This window comes from Triticum aestivum, chromosome 2A (genome assembly GCF_018294505.1).
Source record: "Triticum aestivum cultivar Chinese Spring chromosome 2A, IWGSC CS RefSeq v2.1, whole genome shotgun sequence".
Taxonomy (NCBI): domain Eukaryota; kingdom Viridiplantae; phylum Streptophyta; class Magnoliopsida; order Poales; family Poaceae; genus Triticum; species Triticum aestivum.
In genome coordinates, this window is record NC_057797.1 from 775,554,690 (window position 1) to 775,569,699 (window position 15,010).

The 15,010-nt window shown below is 48.2% G+C and overlaps 1 protein-coding gene across 1 annotated transcript; it reads right to left on the bottom strand.

Annotated features, from left to right (window-relative positions):
- Window positions 1-1,777: 1,777 nt before the first annotated feature.
- Window positions 1,778-3,527, bottom strand: LOC123191138 (cytochrome P450 94B3-like). The gene has a single exon (XM_044603920.1). It carries the CDS (start codon window positions 3,510-3,512, stop codon window positions 1,959-1,961), a length of 1,554 nt encoding a protein of 517 aa, XP_044459855.1. The 5' UTR covers window positions 3,513-3,527; the 3' UTR covers window positions 1,778-1,958.
- Window positions 3,528-15,010: the final 11,483 nt, after the last annotated feature.

Below are 15,010 nucleotides of genomic sequence, written 5' to 3' on the forward strand. Positions count from 1 at the left end.
CCACACTATATAGGGGTATAGACTACACAATCTGAATTTTAGTTCATGCACACGGTTACTTTTGCATATAATAAAGAAAACAAAACATGAGATTTTCTAGGGGACAGTAGACGACATACCCGTACAACGGCAATATCGGCGTTGGTACACAACGATTCTTGTGGGAGTTGACCGTCTTTATTTCTACAAGATGGGCGTCTTCTCTCTCCGCTATCTCTCTCTTCCATGCCGAACTACTTGGAACATATTACAACCTGCTGACTGTATGGTGTTGTACATGCGCTTAGCTCATAACCCTTTTGTTAGTATCCAATGGCCAATGTGATTCTTGATGGCATTTTCTTTTCTACCTAGCTCTCTTCCTATGTGGGCCCACTTGTTGCCCATGATCAACTTTTTTTTTCTCAAATTAGTGACATTTTTTCAATCTTTTGAACTTTCTTCTAATCTGTGAACTTTTTGTAAATGGGCCAACGCTTATTTTATTTTTTTTTGCATGTTCCTGAAGCTTTTTTTTTTGAAATTTGTGAACTTTCAAAATTTGTTCACATTTTTTCACGAAAATCAAAAATTTCCAATGGTTTTCAAATAATTCAAAAATATCACTGATACAACAAATGTTGGTGTGCAATAAATAGCATGGCTACAATTTTTCTTAAAATATTTGCGCTGCTACCGATCACTGCATGCAGAGTCTCCGTGGTTAACCAAACACTTGCAGGTATGCAAGGGCGCGAGTTCAATTCCTCATGACAACCCCTTTATTTTGTGGGGGGGGGGGGGGGGGCACGCTATAATACAATTCACCACTACGTGCGTTCGTGGGCCAGCCCATTAGGTGCTTAATTGAGCACCAATTGGCTTCCTTATAGCTCTCTAAAGGTGCGGAATAGGAGCTCTCGAGTGAGCCCGAGGGTATTGCTCGCTATGAGCAATACACGACAGCTAGCCATCCTTGACCCGGTAACCAAAAGAAGAAAAGTGTGAGTCATCTGAAATTCGAATTCTTGTGGTTGTGTCGCCTTAAAAACTAAATGAACAAAAAAGTAGTTTGTAAAGAATAATGAATTAGTGGCATTAGTATTACCTTTTCAAGGAATGAAATAAAAATAGTAAGAAATTTGCACATAATTTACATAAAAATTGTGTTTTTATAATATGCAAGAATAACCATATAATAATATATTTTTTAAAATAAGAAGAAATGAATTAGTGGCATTGATATTACCTTTAGAATGACCATAAACGTAATCAAAAGGCAACGCTCATCCGAGACCACACAATGTCGCGGACACCACCTATGTCGTGGGTGCAGCCGAAAGGTCACTTGCGGTCGAGACGACGCCACGACGCTTGTGTGACATGACTAGAGTCGAAGGGCATCAGAACAATGCAGACGTCGGCATAATCCAACACACCGACGGCATCCACATCATCGCCCAACACCACGCCGGCCAACGAAACGGACCAACCGGGAAGCAACCATGACCCCGGGGCACCGCCTGGCGCCACGTCGGGAAGCACCCTCGACACCAAGGCACCGCCCCGCCCACCACCACGACGATGGCATGCAGTGGCTTAGGGTGGGCCGCCCTGCGGCCGAGACAGGAAACATCTTGCACTTCTAGCAAAAAATTTACCCCATGCACATGTTGAATTTGTGATATTTCTGGAGGATTATTGAACCGTCACGTGAAGGTATAGCATCTATGAAGTCGCCATTGGAATTGATACAGTACCTTATTCATAAAAAGAGAAGAATTGATACAGTACCTAGTAGCTAAGAAATACTCTCTTCGCACCAAACGCTTTTATATTTCTTTACGGAGGGAGTAGACCACTTTGATTATTGGACACAACACGGAATCTATCTTTGACTCACTCACGTTCTTGTGTACTGCACGGTGAAAAATCCCGTTCAAAGAAGATTTTTCCCTCCATCCCGTCGACCGTCGTACTCAATTCCCTCCACGAAAATCCTTGACCCTGACCGGCAGCCCGTCGGCCATCCGCAGCGTCAGCGAGGCCACCTGCCGCGGCGTGTAGCCGCCGTCCACCGCCACCTCAAACTCCTCCACCACGGACGCCACGATGGACTTCATCTGGATGTACGCCATCTCCTTCCCGAGGCAGATCCTCGGCCCCGCGTGGAACACGATGTACCGGAACGGGCTCTCCGGCCGGAACGTCGCCTCCGCCGGGTCCGGGTCCAGCCACCGCTCCGGCCGGTACGCCCGCGCGTCCTCGCCCCACACCGACTCCATCCGGCCCATGGCGTACGAGTTGTACGACACGAACCACCCCGCCCCCACCGCCGTGCCGTCGGGCAGAACGTCCGCCGCCCGCGCCTGCACCGAGTTCACCGGCACCGGCGGGTACAGCCGCATCGACTCCGTGATGGCCGCGTGCACGTAGTGCATCTCCCTCAGCTCCTCGAGATCGAACCCGGCTCGGTTGAGATCGGAGATTGCACGGCGGGCGCGCACGGCGGCGACCTCGTCGCGGATGCGGCGCTCCACGTCCGGGCGCGAGGACAGCAGCCAGAAGAACCAGGTGAGCGCGGAGGACGTGGTCTCCCGGCCGGCCAGCAGGAAGCTGATCACCACGTCGCGGAGGGCCGTCTCGGTGTAGCTCTCGCCCTGGCTCGCCATGAACCGTGACAGGAGGTCGTGCTTCTCGCATCCCATGCTCATCTCCTCTCTCCGCGATCGGATGATGCGGTCGGCGAAGCCGTGCACCACGGCGATGGACTCGCGGAGCCGGCGCTCGGAGCCCAGGTTGAGCGCCTTCTTTACCTTCCACAGCCCCGGGACGGCGTAACGGAACCTGCCCGCGCTGAGATTGGCGGCGTCGCGGAACGCGTCAGCGAACCTGCTGCTCTCGGTCACCGTCGCGGCGCTCTCGTCTGCGTCCCCGTCCGGGAGCTGCCGGGGATCGTGGTCGAAGGCGACGCGGCAGATGTTATCGAAGGCGTAGCGTTCGAGCGTGTCCTGTAGATCGATCTTACGTCCGGAGCCGGCGGCGCGGCGCAGGAGCGGGAGGAGCCTGCCGTGCAGCTCGCCGTGCACGGTGCGGGCCACGAAGAGGCGCAGCGAGCGTGTGTTGAACTCGTAGCTGGCGGCCTTGCGCTGGGCGCGCCACGCATGGCCGTCGACGTTGAGGATGCCATGGCCCAGGAAGTCGTGGAGCGCCGACGCGAAGCGCGGGCCCTTGGGGTAGTTGTGGAAGCCGGCGCGCATAACGTGCTCCAGGTTGGCGGGGTTGGCGGTGATGACGCCCCGTTCGCCGCCGGGCCGGTGGAAGACGAGCGTGCTGGTGGGCTGGCGCGCGAGCACCTCGGTGATCCAGTCCAGGATGCGGTGCCGGTTCGCCAGGAACTGCGGCAGGTGGCCGAGCAGCGGGTAGGGCGCCGCCGGCTTGTGGGTTCTCCGCGCATGGGCATGGAGGAGGAAGACAGCGGCGATGGAGAAGAGCGGTAGCAGCAGCAGGAAGGCTGGCAATGCGATTGCCATGGTCGATCGACCTCTAGCTCTAGCTAGCTGAAGAAGTGAAGATGGACTATAGATAGCACCTTATATATCGTCTCGTTTTCTAGGGTGTGCGTGAAGGTCAAGATGAAAGATCGAGGAGGAAAAGTAGAGCGTGGCGGCGGTTTCTTGTGCTGACCGCCGACGTACGTGCCGCTGGTCCGACGCCGCTATGCATGATCTGTTGTGCTACGAAATGATGATGAGCCTCTCCGTTGCGTTCAAATCGTATACTCCTGAACCACACAGCTGGGGTGGACTATTCTCATCGGCCTTGGGGGTTGGACTTGTGGAGTCGTTTGGCGTGCGCACGCGATCATGTTTTTTCTCTTTTCGCGTCAAACTTTGATATCTTCATTCAACAACAACAGCCACAATCAGCCAATAACAGGCCGGTGAGCAGGAAAGGAGGTTTAGAGTCGGACCAGCTCTTTGTGACCATCAGCGAGCAAGCATGCTTAGCGCAAAGATGGGCCCATACGTTAGCTGACATGTTTACGCGTTCAACATCAAATGAAGAAAACGAGGAGGCTAGCTCTCCAATTTCCGGCCGGCTACCGAAGAGGAAGTGGCACATCTATACTCTTAGGACTGGAATGGTCATGGCTCCTCTCCACCGGAATAGTCACATGCGTCCATCTCATGTGTGTTTCTACGACGGAAGGAAGAAATACTGTTACAAATTCTCCACTTCGATTTCCATTCAGCTAGCTTGTTTCAAGGAAAAGTCATTTTGATCAACACCAGTCACCTTTCCATGGATTATTTCTACCTCAGTTGGAGAGCCAACTTGTTCGCGAGCTTGTCAAATGCAGCTTCGTGTGGGTGGAGCCCGGTGACAACAAGATTTAAGCCAGCTCTAATATGCTACATATTTACTTCTAATTTCTAAAGTCCATGTGAAATCTTGACGAGCTGATTGTATGACATTGGCTCTACTGCACCGTTTGGTTTCGGATTGCTTGTTCATTCCTTCTTTTTCTTAGACGTTGTAATGAGCCGGATGGTTTCCGGTAATACAAATGGGGGTAAAACCCTTTCTTATTAAAAAATGCGCTATTTTAACAAAATCTAGTTTTTTTTTGTTGCGGAACACAAGCCAAATCACCTCGAAAAAGCATGAGAATAACTTTTACTGTGGCAAAAAATAGCTTTCTCAACTCCACTAACAACAAATTTGGAAATCATGAAGTGGCTTTCCAAAAGTGAAATCGTGTTTCTAAGATGTAAATATGATCCGCTTCAAAGTTCATTTGTAAGATTTGGCTAATCAGTCTCGCATCAATGGATCTTCACGGGCTTATTACGGGGTAGATTTGAAGTGGCAAATCGTAATTGGATAAAGAGTAAATTCCGGTTTTTACCCCCTATTTTGACATTTTTGACACTAATTATCCCATTTAGCAGGATTTCATCCATTTTACCCTATTTAGTAGAAATGTTGCCATAATTTACCCTGTTTAATTTTTTGTGAGCATTCTAACCGGCAGGTCCAATTGTGTTGTGCCTATTTACCCTATCTATTTTTTGGAGTTGATGGTATTCTCCTATTATTTATAAAATAGATCCTTCTCTATTATTTGCAACAGATCATGGAAATAAAATGCGAAAAATTTGTGTTATGACAACTATTTCTGCCTATTTGTTCCCTGGGTCATGATGTCAATTCGTCTCCTTATTCAAGGATCATGCTGTCAAATTATCTCTCTTTTGCCAAACAGATCGTATTTCTGCTTCACACTACTGTCAAAACTGATTAATATAGGCTATAGACTGCTCTGGATTCACATGTTCGAAACAGGATTGAATAATGCTTCCCATTTATAGATAGCTTCACTAGTTCACAACTACACAAACTACAGAATACACCAAACAGTGGCAGTGGCAATGACAGGCTACACAAGCAGCGGCACAAACACCTTGTCAGTCTTCACCTTTCTTAGCTCCTACACATTGCAGAAGGGTGACATGTATACACATGATCTTCAATAAGCATCTTAATTTTGTCCTAATGAAACGCCTCGCCGGCTAATGCATGAGTCGGGAAAATATCAGACTACACAAATTGCTATGATAGATATGGTGAAAATCTTGTGGAATGGGGTACGACTGAGAGGGATTGTTTGTTCACCAACCTCACTAATTTGTTGGACCAGCCATCGCCATAGCCCCGCCATCAACTGAGCACATCCTCATGGGGTCCCTGCTATGTCGCCAAAGTAGTAAGATGAACTGGTCACAGCCTGATGGGATCATGTACAAAGACGCGCCTATGCCAACGTCGGCGAGCTTGACAGAGCCATCGGATTCCACGGGGGTCATTTCTTACTGGGATGCCGCGGCCATACAACCCTGCTCGAGGAGGTATGAAATCGCATGGCCGGCCGCTCAGCACTCATCGCCGCCACCGCCGTCATCATCACCGCTGCCTGACAATCCCCAACCCAAGGTTCGAGCGAGCCTAGCATGTGTGTGGGTTGGAAACCTAGACGGGCGATGCAATCGATAGGGGACAGGCAACACAAGCAAGAACCGACTGGAGGCAAGCGTGGCCCACGGCCGACTCGGGCGTTGTGCGTTGGATGCGACGCGAGCGACCTCCATCGGGTTGGTCCTGTTCCCGGTCAAGGAGAAGCTGGGAGGACCGGTCCAGCAGGAAGAAAATAGGCAGGAAAAAACGGTCGATGTGGGATGCCAAGTGGACCTGACAATTGGGACATGTCGGTCAGAACGCTCACAAAATTTTAAACAGGATAAATTGTGGCAGAACTTTTGTTAAATTGGGTAAAATGGATGAAATATGGCTAAATGGGGTAATTAGTGTCAAAAATATCAAAATAGGGGGTAAAAACCGGAATTTACTCTTGGATAAATAGGGAGGGATGGGCCCCACCCAGCTGAAAATCAGAAGAAGGGGGGGGGGGGGGGGGAGGGTTTGATTAGTTGGAAGGGTCCGTTGAATGCCTGTAATAATCCCATGCGTCTAGCATATTTGAGGCGGTGCTGCTTAGGGTGGTGAGGTGGAATTTCCATGCCAAACTTCCTGGTTTTGTGCGAGTTCTTGGTGGATAGGGCTGAGAGAGTGGTTGCTCCACCTTGGTCTGCTCCTTCATGCGCGACAATTCACCCCCGTGCTGTATTCATGCGATGAACTCAACGTCGAAACTACTGCCAAGCACGTGTGAGTCCTAGTGTGTTGCATAGCTTGATTCTCCGCGCTCGAAACCCACACATGTTCCCCATTCCACCTATTGCACATCGCGATAGCAACCCATTTGGAATCGCATCGGCCACGCCTTCCACAAGCTGCTCGACGCATGAGGCATAAATAAGAAGCAACCGAGGTTGGCTAATTATTAAATAACGTCGTACGTACGGAGGGCTGTGCCCGTGCATGCATTTTTCTTGCACATACGGACACAATGATGCGGTATCCCTTCTCTGGTGTAAATTCCATGACTCGCACATAAATGTAAGACACTCGATCCTCTTCTTGATTTACAACTTGATTACTCTAAACACGTGGAATGCAGATTAGCACGAAATGGAACGCAGTACAAGCATCATATTCCATTAGAGTAGTAGTCTTGCTCCAATGTCAAGGCATGAAGCAAGTGGGCTTGATTGTCGAGGGGAGTAAGCTTATGTTACGCCCCAGTTGCATTTGCAAATCCATCGATGAAATGTCTTCCCAACGGACTATATTAGTATGGTTTTTACTCCACTCTTTTCCTCTTTTTCCGGGGAGGTTTTTACTTCATTCGACCAACTAAGTTGTGTTATGGAGTAATTTAGAAAATACCGATTCAAGTGCTCGACTGTTTTTGTGGAGAAATGCATAATGACGGTTTATATTACATTGGGAAACATAGATACATTGTTGGAGATTACATCAACTAGAAAGCTCTATTAGGAGGCTCGCCCTGTTAAACAATACTGTATTAGGTAGAGCCCTCCACTCTACTGGATAAAAAATCGGCAACTATAAAAGATCGGCAAGCATATATTGACTTTCCAAACTATACAATATATATTCCTCTTTCCTCAGAAATCCGCATTTCTGATTGTATAAGCTTTCCTTTTCTGCTATCAACATCAAACCATGATGAGAATACTGAGTTTTTGCCAAAAGTAAGAAATAACACCAAATACGGAAAAGCGACAAAGCCTGTAGTCCAACTCCCAAGCCCAACAGCGCACGATTCATTTGCCAATGTGGACGTGCAGATATCCTTTTGTCCCTATCACAGAAAGCAAAGCAATGGACATCCTTGATGTAGAAATTAAGATGACACAAATTTGTAAAAACAATAGCATCAGTAACTAACAAAATTTGAGATTTAACAATTACAGATTTGTTTCTCTCGGCCCATAAGGTCCAAGGACCTTGAAATACCCACCCTGGATAAAATAAACATTTCGGGTACTAATAATGCCTTGGCAAAGAAGCCTTACATAAAGTGCATGGTTTAGTGGCCGGAGATTGGGAGCAACTAATAATCAAGAGGTGTCCCTTGGTGTGCTTTCACGGCGGTCACTTTCTTAGGCCTGTGAGCGTGCCAAGTGGTGCGCCCAGCCAAAGCCATGTGTCACACAATGGCGCACCCAGCCAAGGCCACATGTCACATAATGGCGCACCCTCAGGATTTCTCTTCTTTTTTGTGCAGTCTGTTTTTCAGGTTTATTTATTTATTATTATTATTTCAGTTTTTCGGCTTTTGCTTAGGTTTCCATTGGTTTTGGTGGAATTTTCTGTTTTTCTAGTTTTCAGGGAAAGTAGTTCTGTCCCGCAAGAAGCACAACATGTGCTTGTGCGACAAGAAAGAAAGTATAGTTGTGCTTCCGTGAGAAGCCCAACATGTGGTTCCAAAAAAAATGCACAGTTGTGCTTCCTGTAAAAGGAGAAATCTGATTACTCCCTCCATTCCTTGATATAAGGTGTGTAGTTTCTTAAGAAAAAAAAACCAAAATATAAGGTGTATTGCATTGCACCACTCGGTTGGATAATTTGTTTAGGATTTGATTACATTTCCTTATATCAAGCAAGCTCCTCTATTTTCTCATGCCAATTAGTCAGGTGAAATCTTGCCCAAAACTTGTGAAATTTTTTCTCCATGTGCGTTCTTTAATTTTCGTGTCAAAAACTATACACCCTATATTTAGGAACGGAGGGAATATTATTTTTCTTTTTGCAACAAAAATTGAAATTTCCTATCATTTTGTAAAAAGGAAACATTTTTTAAAAACAAAAAAACATAACAAAATTCCCAAAGAAAAGCATAAAAAGAAGCAACAGAAAAAAACAGTTCCTTCAAAACCAAAACCTTGTAGAAAGTTTCTAAAACCAGAAAAAACAGAAAAACAGAAACCTGACAAAATGGGTCGGCCCAAATGACTGCTCGGTTGGTCGTAGGGATATGCATCTCTCTTAAGAAATCCTACACCTACATACCCTTATGAATGTTTACGTAACCTTCCAACTAATCTAAACACACACCCTAAATTTCACTGGAGTGGACCCCTCCCTCCCTACAAGTCCAATCCTGACACCCACGTACCTTAGTATCGTCCTCCTGGGCGACTCGGGTGGCGACTAGGGTTCCCCCCGCGCCGCCACCCCCTTTTCCCCGTTCCCCCTCGCCGCCACCTGAGGGTCTCGCCCGGATATTGCCCGCGGACGCCGGGGAAGGTGGCGGCGAGGCCTCTGACGCTTCGTCCATGGCGGAGGTCTTAGGATCTGGGGCGGCGACCCTGTTTGGCGAGGCAGCGGCGTCCTCTCGACTGGCGCCAGCTGCGGGTGATTCTGGCCGGATTGCTCGACCACGCGGGTGGTGAGCCGCCGGCGGGGGCTCGCTGCGGCGCGGAGTTTTCCCCTCCTCGCCGGATCTGAGGTTTGGCTCCCTCCTCCTTGACTCCCTCTGGCCGTCCCCTGCTGCTTGCGTCTCGTGCGCCGGATCTGGAGATGATGTGTGCTGGGTGGTGAGGCTTGGGACTACGGGAAACCGTTTGGTTGGCTTGTCCGGCCCGGCGGCAGCGACCCCTTTGGCACCGTTCTTCCTCCCTGGAGGTGCCGCCGAGGTCCTCCCCTCTCCACCCTCATTCCCCTCCCGGGTGAAAGCCCAAAATCGGGCTAGGATTGGGCGGCAACGGCGCGTTTCGTGTCGTGCTCCTCCTTGGAGGTGCCGCCTGGGGAGGGCTCGTGTTCGGGTGAGGTGTGTCAAAGGTCCGAGCTTTAGGCGGCTCTGGTTGTTTGGCGGCGGCGTTTTCGTCGGGATTTGCTTGGCCGACATTGTCCCCGTTCCCCTCAAGGGTGGTGCCCACTGGGTGTGGCGTGTTTGGCTCAAGGCTGGTGGTACGGCACCTTCGATCCGGCGGTAGGGGATGGGGTTCCCCTTCCCAGCATTAGCAACACGGCCCCGGCGGTGGGCTCCCGGTGCTCTTCTTCAACGGCCGACGGGTCTTGCTCCTCGACGTTCTGCGGTCTTCCTTGATGTCCTTGCCGCCCTTCTTCAGCAGCTGCTCCCGGTGGCTTTCCGGCAGTCTACTGGTGTCCTTGGTTGCGGCGGTATAGTGGATGTTGTGTGCTCATTGTCCATGGTGGTGTGCTCCGCGGTTGCTCCTGGCTCCGAGGTTGCCATCGCTTCTGCTCTAGGGTGAGCGCTTCTCAGGTCCGCTGGTTCGATGCCTTTCGATCCAAGGCGAGAGGGAAGGGTCCCTCTGCGGCGCGAGAGGAGGAAGACGCCTGGTTTTCTTCATCCTGCGAGTCAGCCTAGTTCATGCCCACACTCTGTTCTAGCAGGTCTTCATCCTGCTTTGCCAGTCGCTACCTTTGTTATCAGTTTTGCTGCTGTCTTCGGCTAGTACAAGCTATGGGCTCGGTTGTATTTTCCTTTCGTGCTTATGCGTTGCGTTAAGTTGTAAGCTTCCTAGAGTGCTCCCTTGTATCGTTGGGCCGATGTGGTTTGGTGTATGTTTGTAATTCCTGGCCGGTTGAGGGCTTTGTTAATTCAAAGCCGGGCTCTTCGCGAGCCTTCGTTCTAAAAAAAAAACAGATTACACAGATGTAGCAAAGCCCCTCTCTTAGCGAACGGGTACTAGCACTCGCCACACATTGTTTTTCCTGGTATAACACGCTATAGTTGTTGTTCTTAGAAAAATCACACCTCGCGTACATGTGCACATCAGTAAAAGAAGTGTGCGTGAAACAAAAACTTATTTTATATTCTAAATGTTTATGCAGTGTTTTAAAAATATTTATATAGTGTTCAACAAAACCTTCCCACAACTTTTAAAAAACTTAATCGCTTTCAGAAAAAAATGTACATTAAGAAATATTCGTGATTTTTGGAAAACATATTTGTGATATTTCCAAAAAAATATGTATGCAGTGTTCAAAAATGTTCATGCAACTTTAACAGAATGTTAATGGCATTAAAAATGTACAAAAAAAATTCATGTGTTTTGATAAAATCTTTGTGACATTATTTTCATAAACAAAATACAATGTACTTCAAAAAATATGTTCATGTTATTAAAAATTTATTCAATGTACAAAAATGTCCAATTAGTTTAACACAATGTTTTGTATCATTCGAAGATATGTTTCAACGTGTATTTGAAATTTGTTTAACATATATTCAAAAGAATGTTCAAACACATGATTTTGAAACATATGTACATACCATATTTGAAAAATGCTGAACACGCATAAAAAATATACAATCTGAAAAGGTAGACATGTGTTGAAAAAACATAAAAAGAATCGATAAGATGAAAAAATGTAGAAAACCGATGAAAAAACCACAAAAAACCAAAGAATAACTCGTGAAAGAAACACATAAACCACCTCAAAACAAAACAAAACAAACAAACATGCAAAAGAAAAACTTGTAAAAAACACCAAAGAGTAATTGGCGAAAGAAACACATAAACCACCTCAAAACAAAACAAAACAAACATACAAAGAATAACGTATGAGAGAGACGTGGGGGGACTAATAGATCGTGCGATATAGAGGTAGGTTAGCAGGGTATTTCTATCTGTTTTTACGGGTGAGGAGAGTGGTGAGATTTCTCAATGATATCCCTCCCTCCCTCGAACTAGCAGATTTTGAGATGTGCATGTCATTTCTACGAGCACCCATCCCACTTGAAACGGTTGTACAATAAGTATTCAAAAGTGCAGTATTGTTTTGATATTTTGCCAAGAAAGAAACTAACCAACCTTCTTAACTTGATCAGTCATCAATGAAGGCGAAGCTTCCGATGGCGACGACAATGACGAATGGCCCAATGGAGGCGCATAGAACGATCCTCCCCAAGGAAAAACGGCGTCGGTAGACGTCAGGTGAACGTGAAATCCAGAAGGCGGCCGTGGCCTCCGCGACCCCGGCAACGAAAACACCGGCGAGGGCGAGGTAGTAAGCGAGCCTGTGGTGGCCGAAGACCACTCCCCGGGGCGGCCTGTAGAGCATCGTGCCCACGTCGACGATGAGGGTGAGCAAGGCCAGTGTCCACAGTGCTCGGGGGAGAAGAACCGGAGACATGGCGGCGGCGGGTACGTTTATGGGCTCGGCTGGCGGGCCTATGTTGACCCTGACGTCGTCGCCGTCCCCGCCACGGCCGCCCTGTGTAGCAATGGAAGCAGTTGACATCATGAGCACTGCAACAACGAGGAAACCTGGGGTGCGCTCGCTCGCTGACTCACCTGCTGCGCCCCGCCGGCGGTGTTGTCGCGGGGAAGCTGGAAGGCGGTCGCCACCACATCGGCCACGCCTCCCACAAGCTGCATGCCAAACGCACCAAGGCGACATATTATGTGTATATATATACCAGTAAGTTGCCGATTGAGATTGTTTTGACAGAGGATCCTAGCTAGAACCTATTACGAGTAGTCTATATAGTATACCTCACACATGCCGCTGTCGGAGACGAGGTTCTTGGCGGGCTCCACACGCCTGCATGCACAAAATAAAAAAAGTTTCAAAGCCCACGCTTGATCAGGAAACTAACTCAGATCAGATGATCTGGAGAACAGGAGAAGAGAAAAGAAGCTCTTACCACTCGCCGTCTTTCGCCGTGGAGCGCTCGGCCATTGGACGCGGGTACGTACGGCGGTGTGCGTGGGTGGTAAACTGGTAATGGTGGTCAAGGAGCTACTGGGCCTGAATTTATAGGCAAACAAAGCTCTCCCCGAAGCCACAAAACTCACTCATTTGTTTCCTTTTTCGAATTTTCCCAAAGCTAGCGTCTAGGCAAAAAGCAGGCCGCCCAAGCATCAATTTTTTTGTTGAAAAGGACCACCTGCGCGAATGAATTGTCAAAAAGGACCACCTGCGAATGAATTTGACAAAAAGGACCCCCCCTTGGTTGTGGCGGCAGTCGACACGTGGCACCTGCCGCCACCGGGCCAGGCGGTAGGCCGAGCGAAACGGGATTCGGGAAGTGGCGACAGAACGGCTGGCGTGGCGGGACCAGGCCGCCTGGCAGCAGGACTGTAGCGACGGGACCGGCCGCCTCGCCCCTGGCGGCAGGTCTGTTCATGGCCATCATCGTTTTCTCTGATTCCTACGCGATTCCCGTGAGTCCTTGCGCGCTGATTCTGTTGCAGACTTGTTCCTGGTGCTTTCACGAAACATAGACTGACCCGTGAGCAGGAAATAGACAGATGCATAGGGATCAGAATACTCTAAGAATCAGCGTGCACCTAGTAATCAGCGCGTACGAAACGACGAAAGACAGCGCAATGCGAGGGAACAGTACTGCCGCTAGCCGGCGAGGCGGCAGGGCCCAGCCGGCACAATACTGCCGCCATGCAACGAGGCGGTCGGGTCCCACTAACGTTGCCATTCCGTCGCAAGCGCCAGAATCCCGTTCTGCCGAGCATGCCGCCTGGTCCCATGGCGGCAGTTCCTGCCGCCTCGCGCCATGGCGGCAGGTGCCACGTGTCGCACTGTCGCCTGCCGGGCCTGCCGCCACGGCCGATGAGGTCATTTTTGTTAAATTCATCTGCAGGTGGTCGTTTTTAACAATTCATTCGCGCAGGTGGTCCTTTTCGACAAAAATTCCCCAATCATCAGCCTCACATGGCGCCGGTCGAGGGGCAGCACTTTCTTTTGTTCCTTTCGCTACTGAAAGTATGGTTTGCTTGCTCTGCCCTGCGAAATGGAACACGATTCCCACAACATGGGACATTGTGGCCCGATCGGTTCTTTCTATTCGTTCCTTTTAGCAGGTCCTCCCTTTTTCACAGCATTGTCGATGGTCTGTCTTAGGTCTTTCTGACCCTTGTCGCATGCCGTGTCAGTGTGGTCGGAATATATCAACAGACTCACACTTTCAAGAGTTTTGTCCTTCTCCTGCACAGTGCACCCAGTGCCGGCTGTGACACTTCCAAGATTTTTTGGTGGCTGGTTCTTACAACCGCCAGGAATCGGTCCTTCTCCTTTATTTGCTAGTTTTGTTCTTTATTTGGAACCATGTACCAGACCCGTTACCCCGCAAAAAAAAATGTAGCAGACCCGTTTCTGTTTTCGGGCTTCTATGCAATGGAGCCGGGGAGCCTTCCCTGTTGATCTAAAAAAGACTTTCAAGGGTTTTAATGAACTCCAGAAAACAAAATATGGTGGCATCTAACATATGCAAAATTTCAAGTCAACATTCAAAAATGGGCTCCAAAAAACAAGTTAGCAAATTTTACGCTGATAATAGTAACTATCGCAAGTTGGCTTTAAATTTGGCATGTCACTGCTTTTGATGATTAATTTTTCATGCTTGCTTTCGAGTTAGGGTATGATTTTTTTGCATGGACTTAGGATTTTTTTTAATCAAAAGTATAACTGCCCCAATTTCGTAAAACGAAACCACTTTTGTACTTACAGCCAGAAGCCACATCCCCTCCAACACAGACAAACCAAACTCGTCGCTAATGTTCAGAACACATAAGACTGGTCGTAATGATAGTATCATAGCTAGTATCATGCATGCCAACTAGACAATTTTTATGAAGTGTCATAGAATTAAATGAAGAAAGAGAGGGTTGAGTATCATATCATGATACCGTATCATACTAAATGCTATGTTACTATGTATCATGTATGGCAATAAATAAGGTACTGCATGATACTACTATATGATACTCCCTCCGTCCCATAATATAAGAGTATTTTTGACACTAGTGTAGTGTCAAAAGCGCTCTTATATCATGGAACGGAGGAAGTACTATGCATTGGAGATGTAGTATTATACGCTAGTATCATATGCATGATACTAGTATATGATACTCCCCATTACAACCAGCCTAACTTCATGCAAAAAAGTCAGGCTAGCAGACTGCCAAACACGGCAACACAGACGCACCATCCAGCGTACTTATTACATAAAGATAGCCATTAACCAGAACAACCAGACCTACAGCCAAAACACACCGGTGCAAACTATTAGACGCCATCCAGAATTAGGTCCCCTCTTCCAGTCGAGATATCC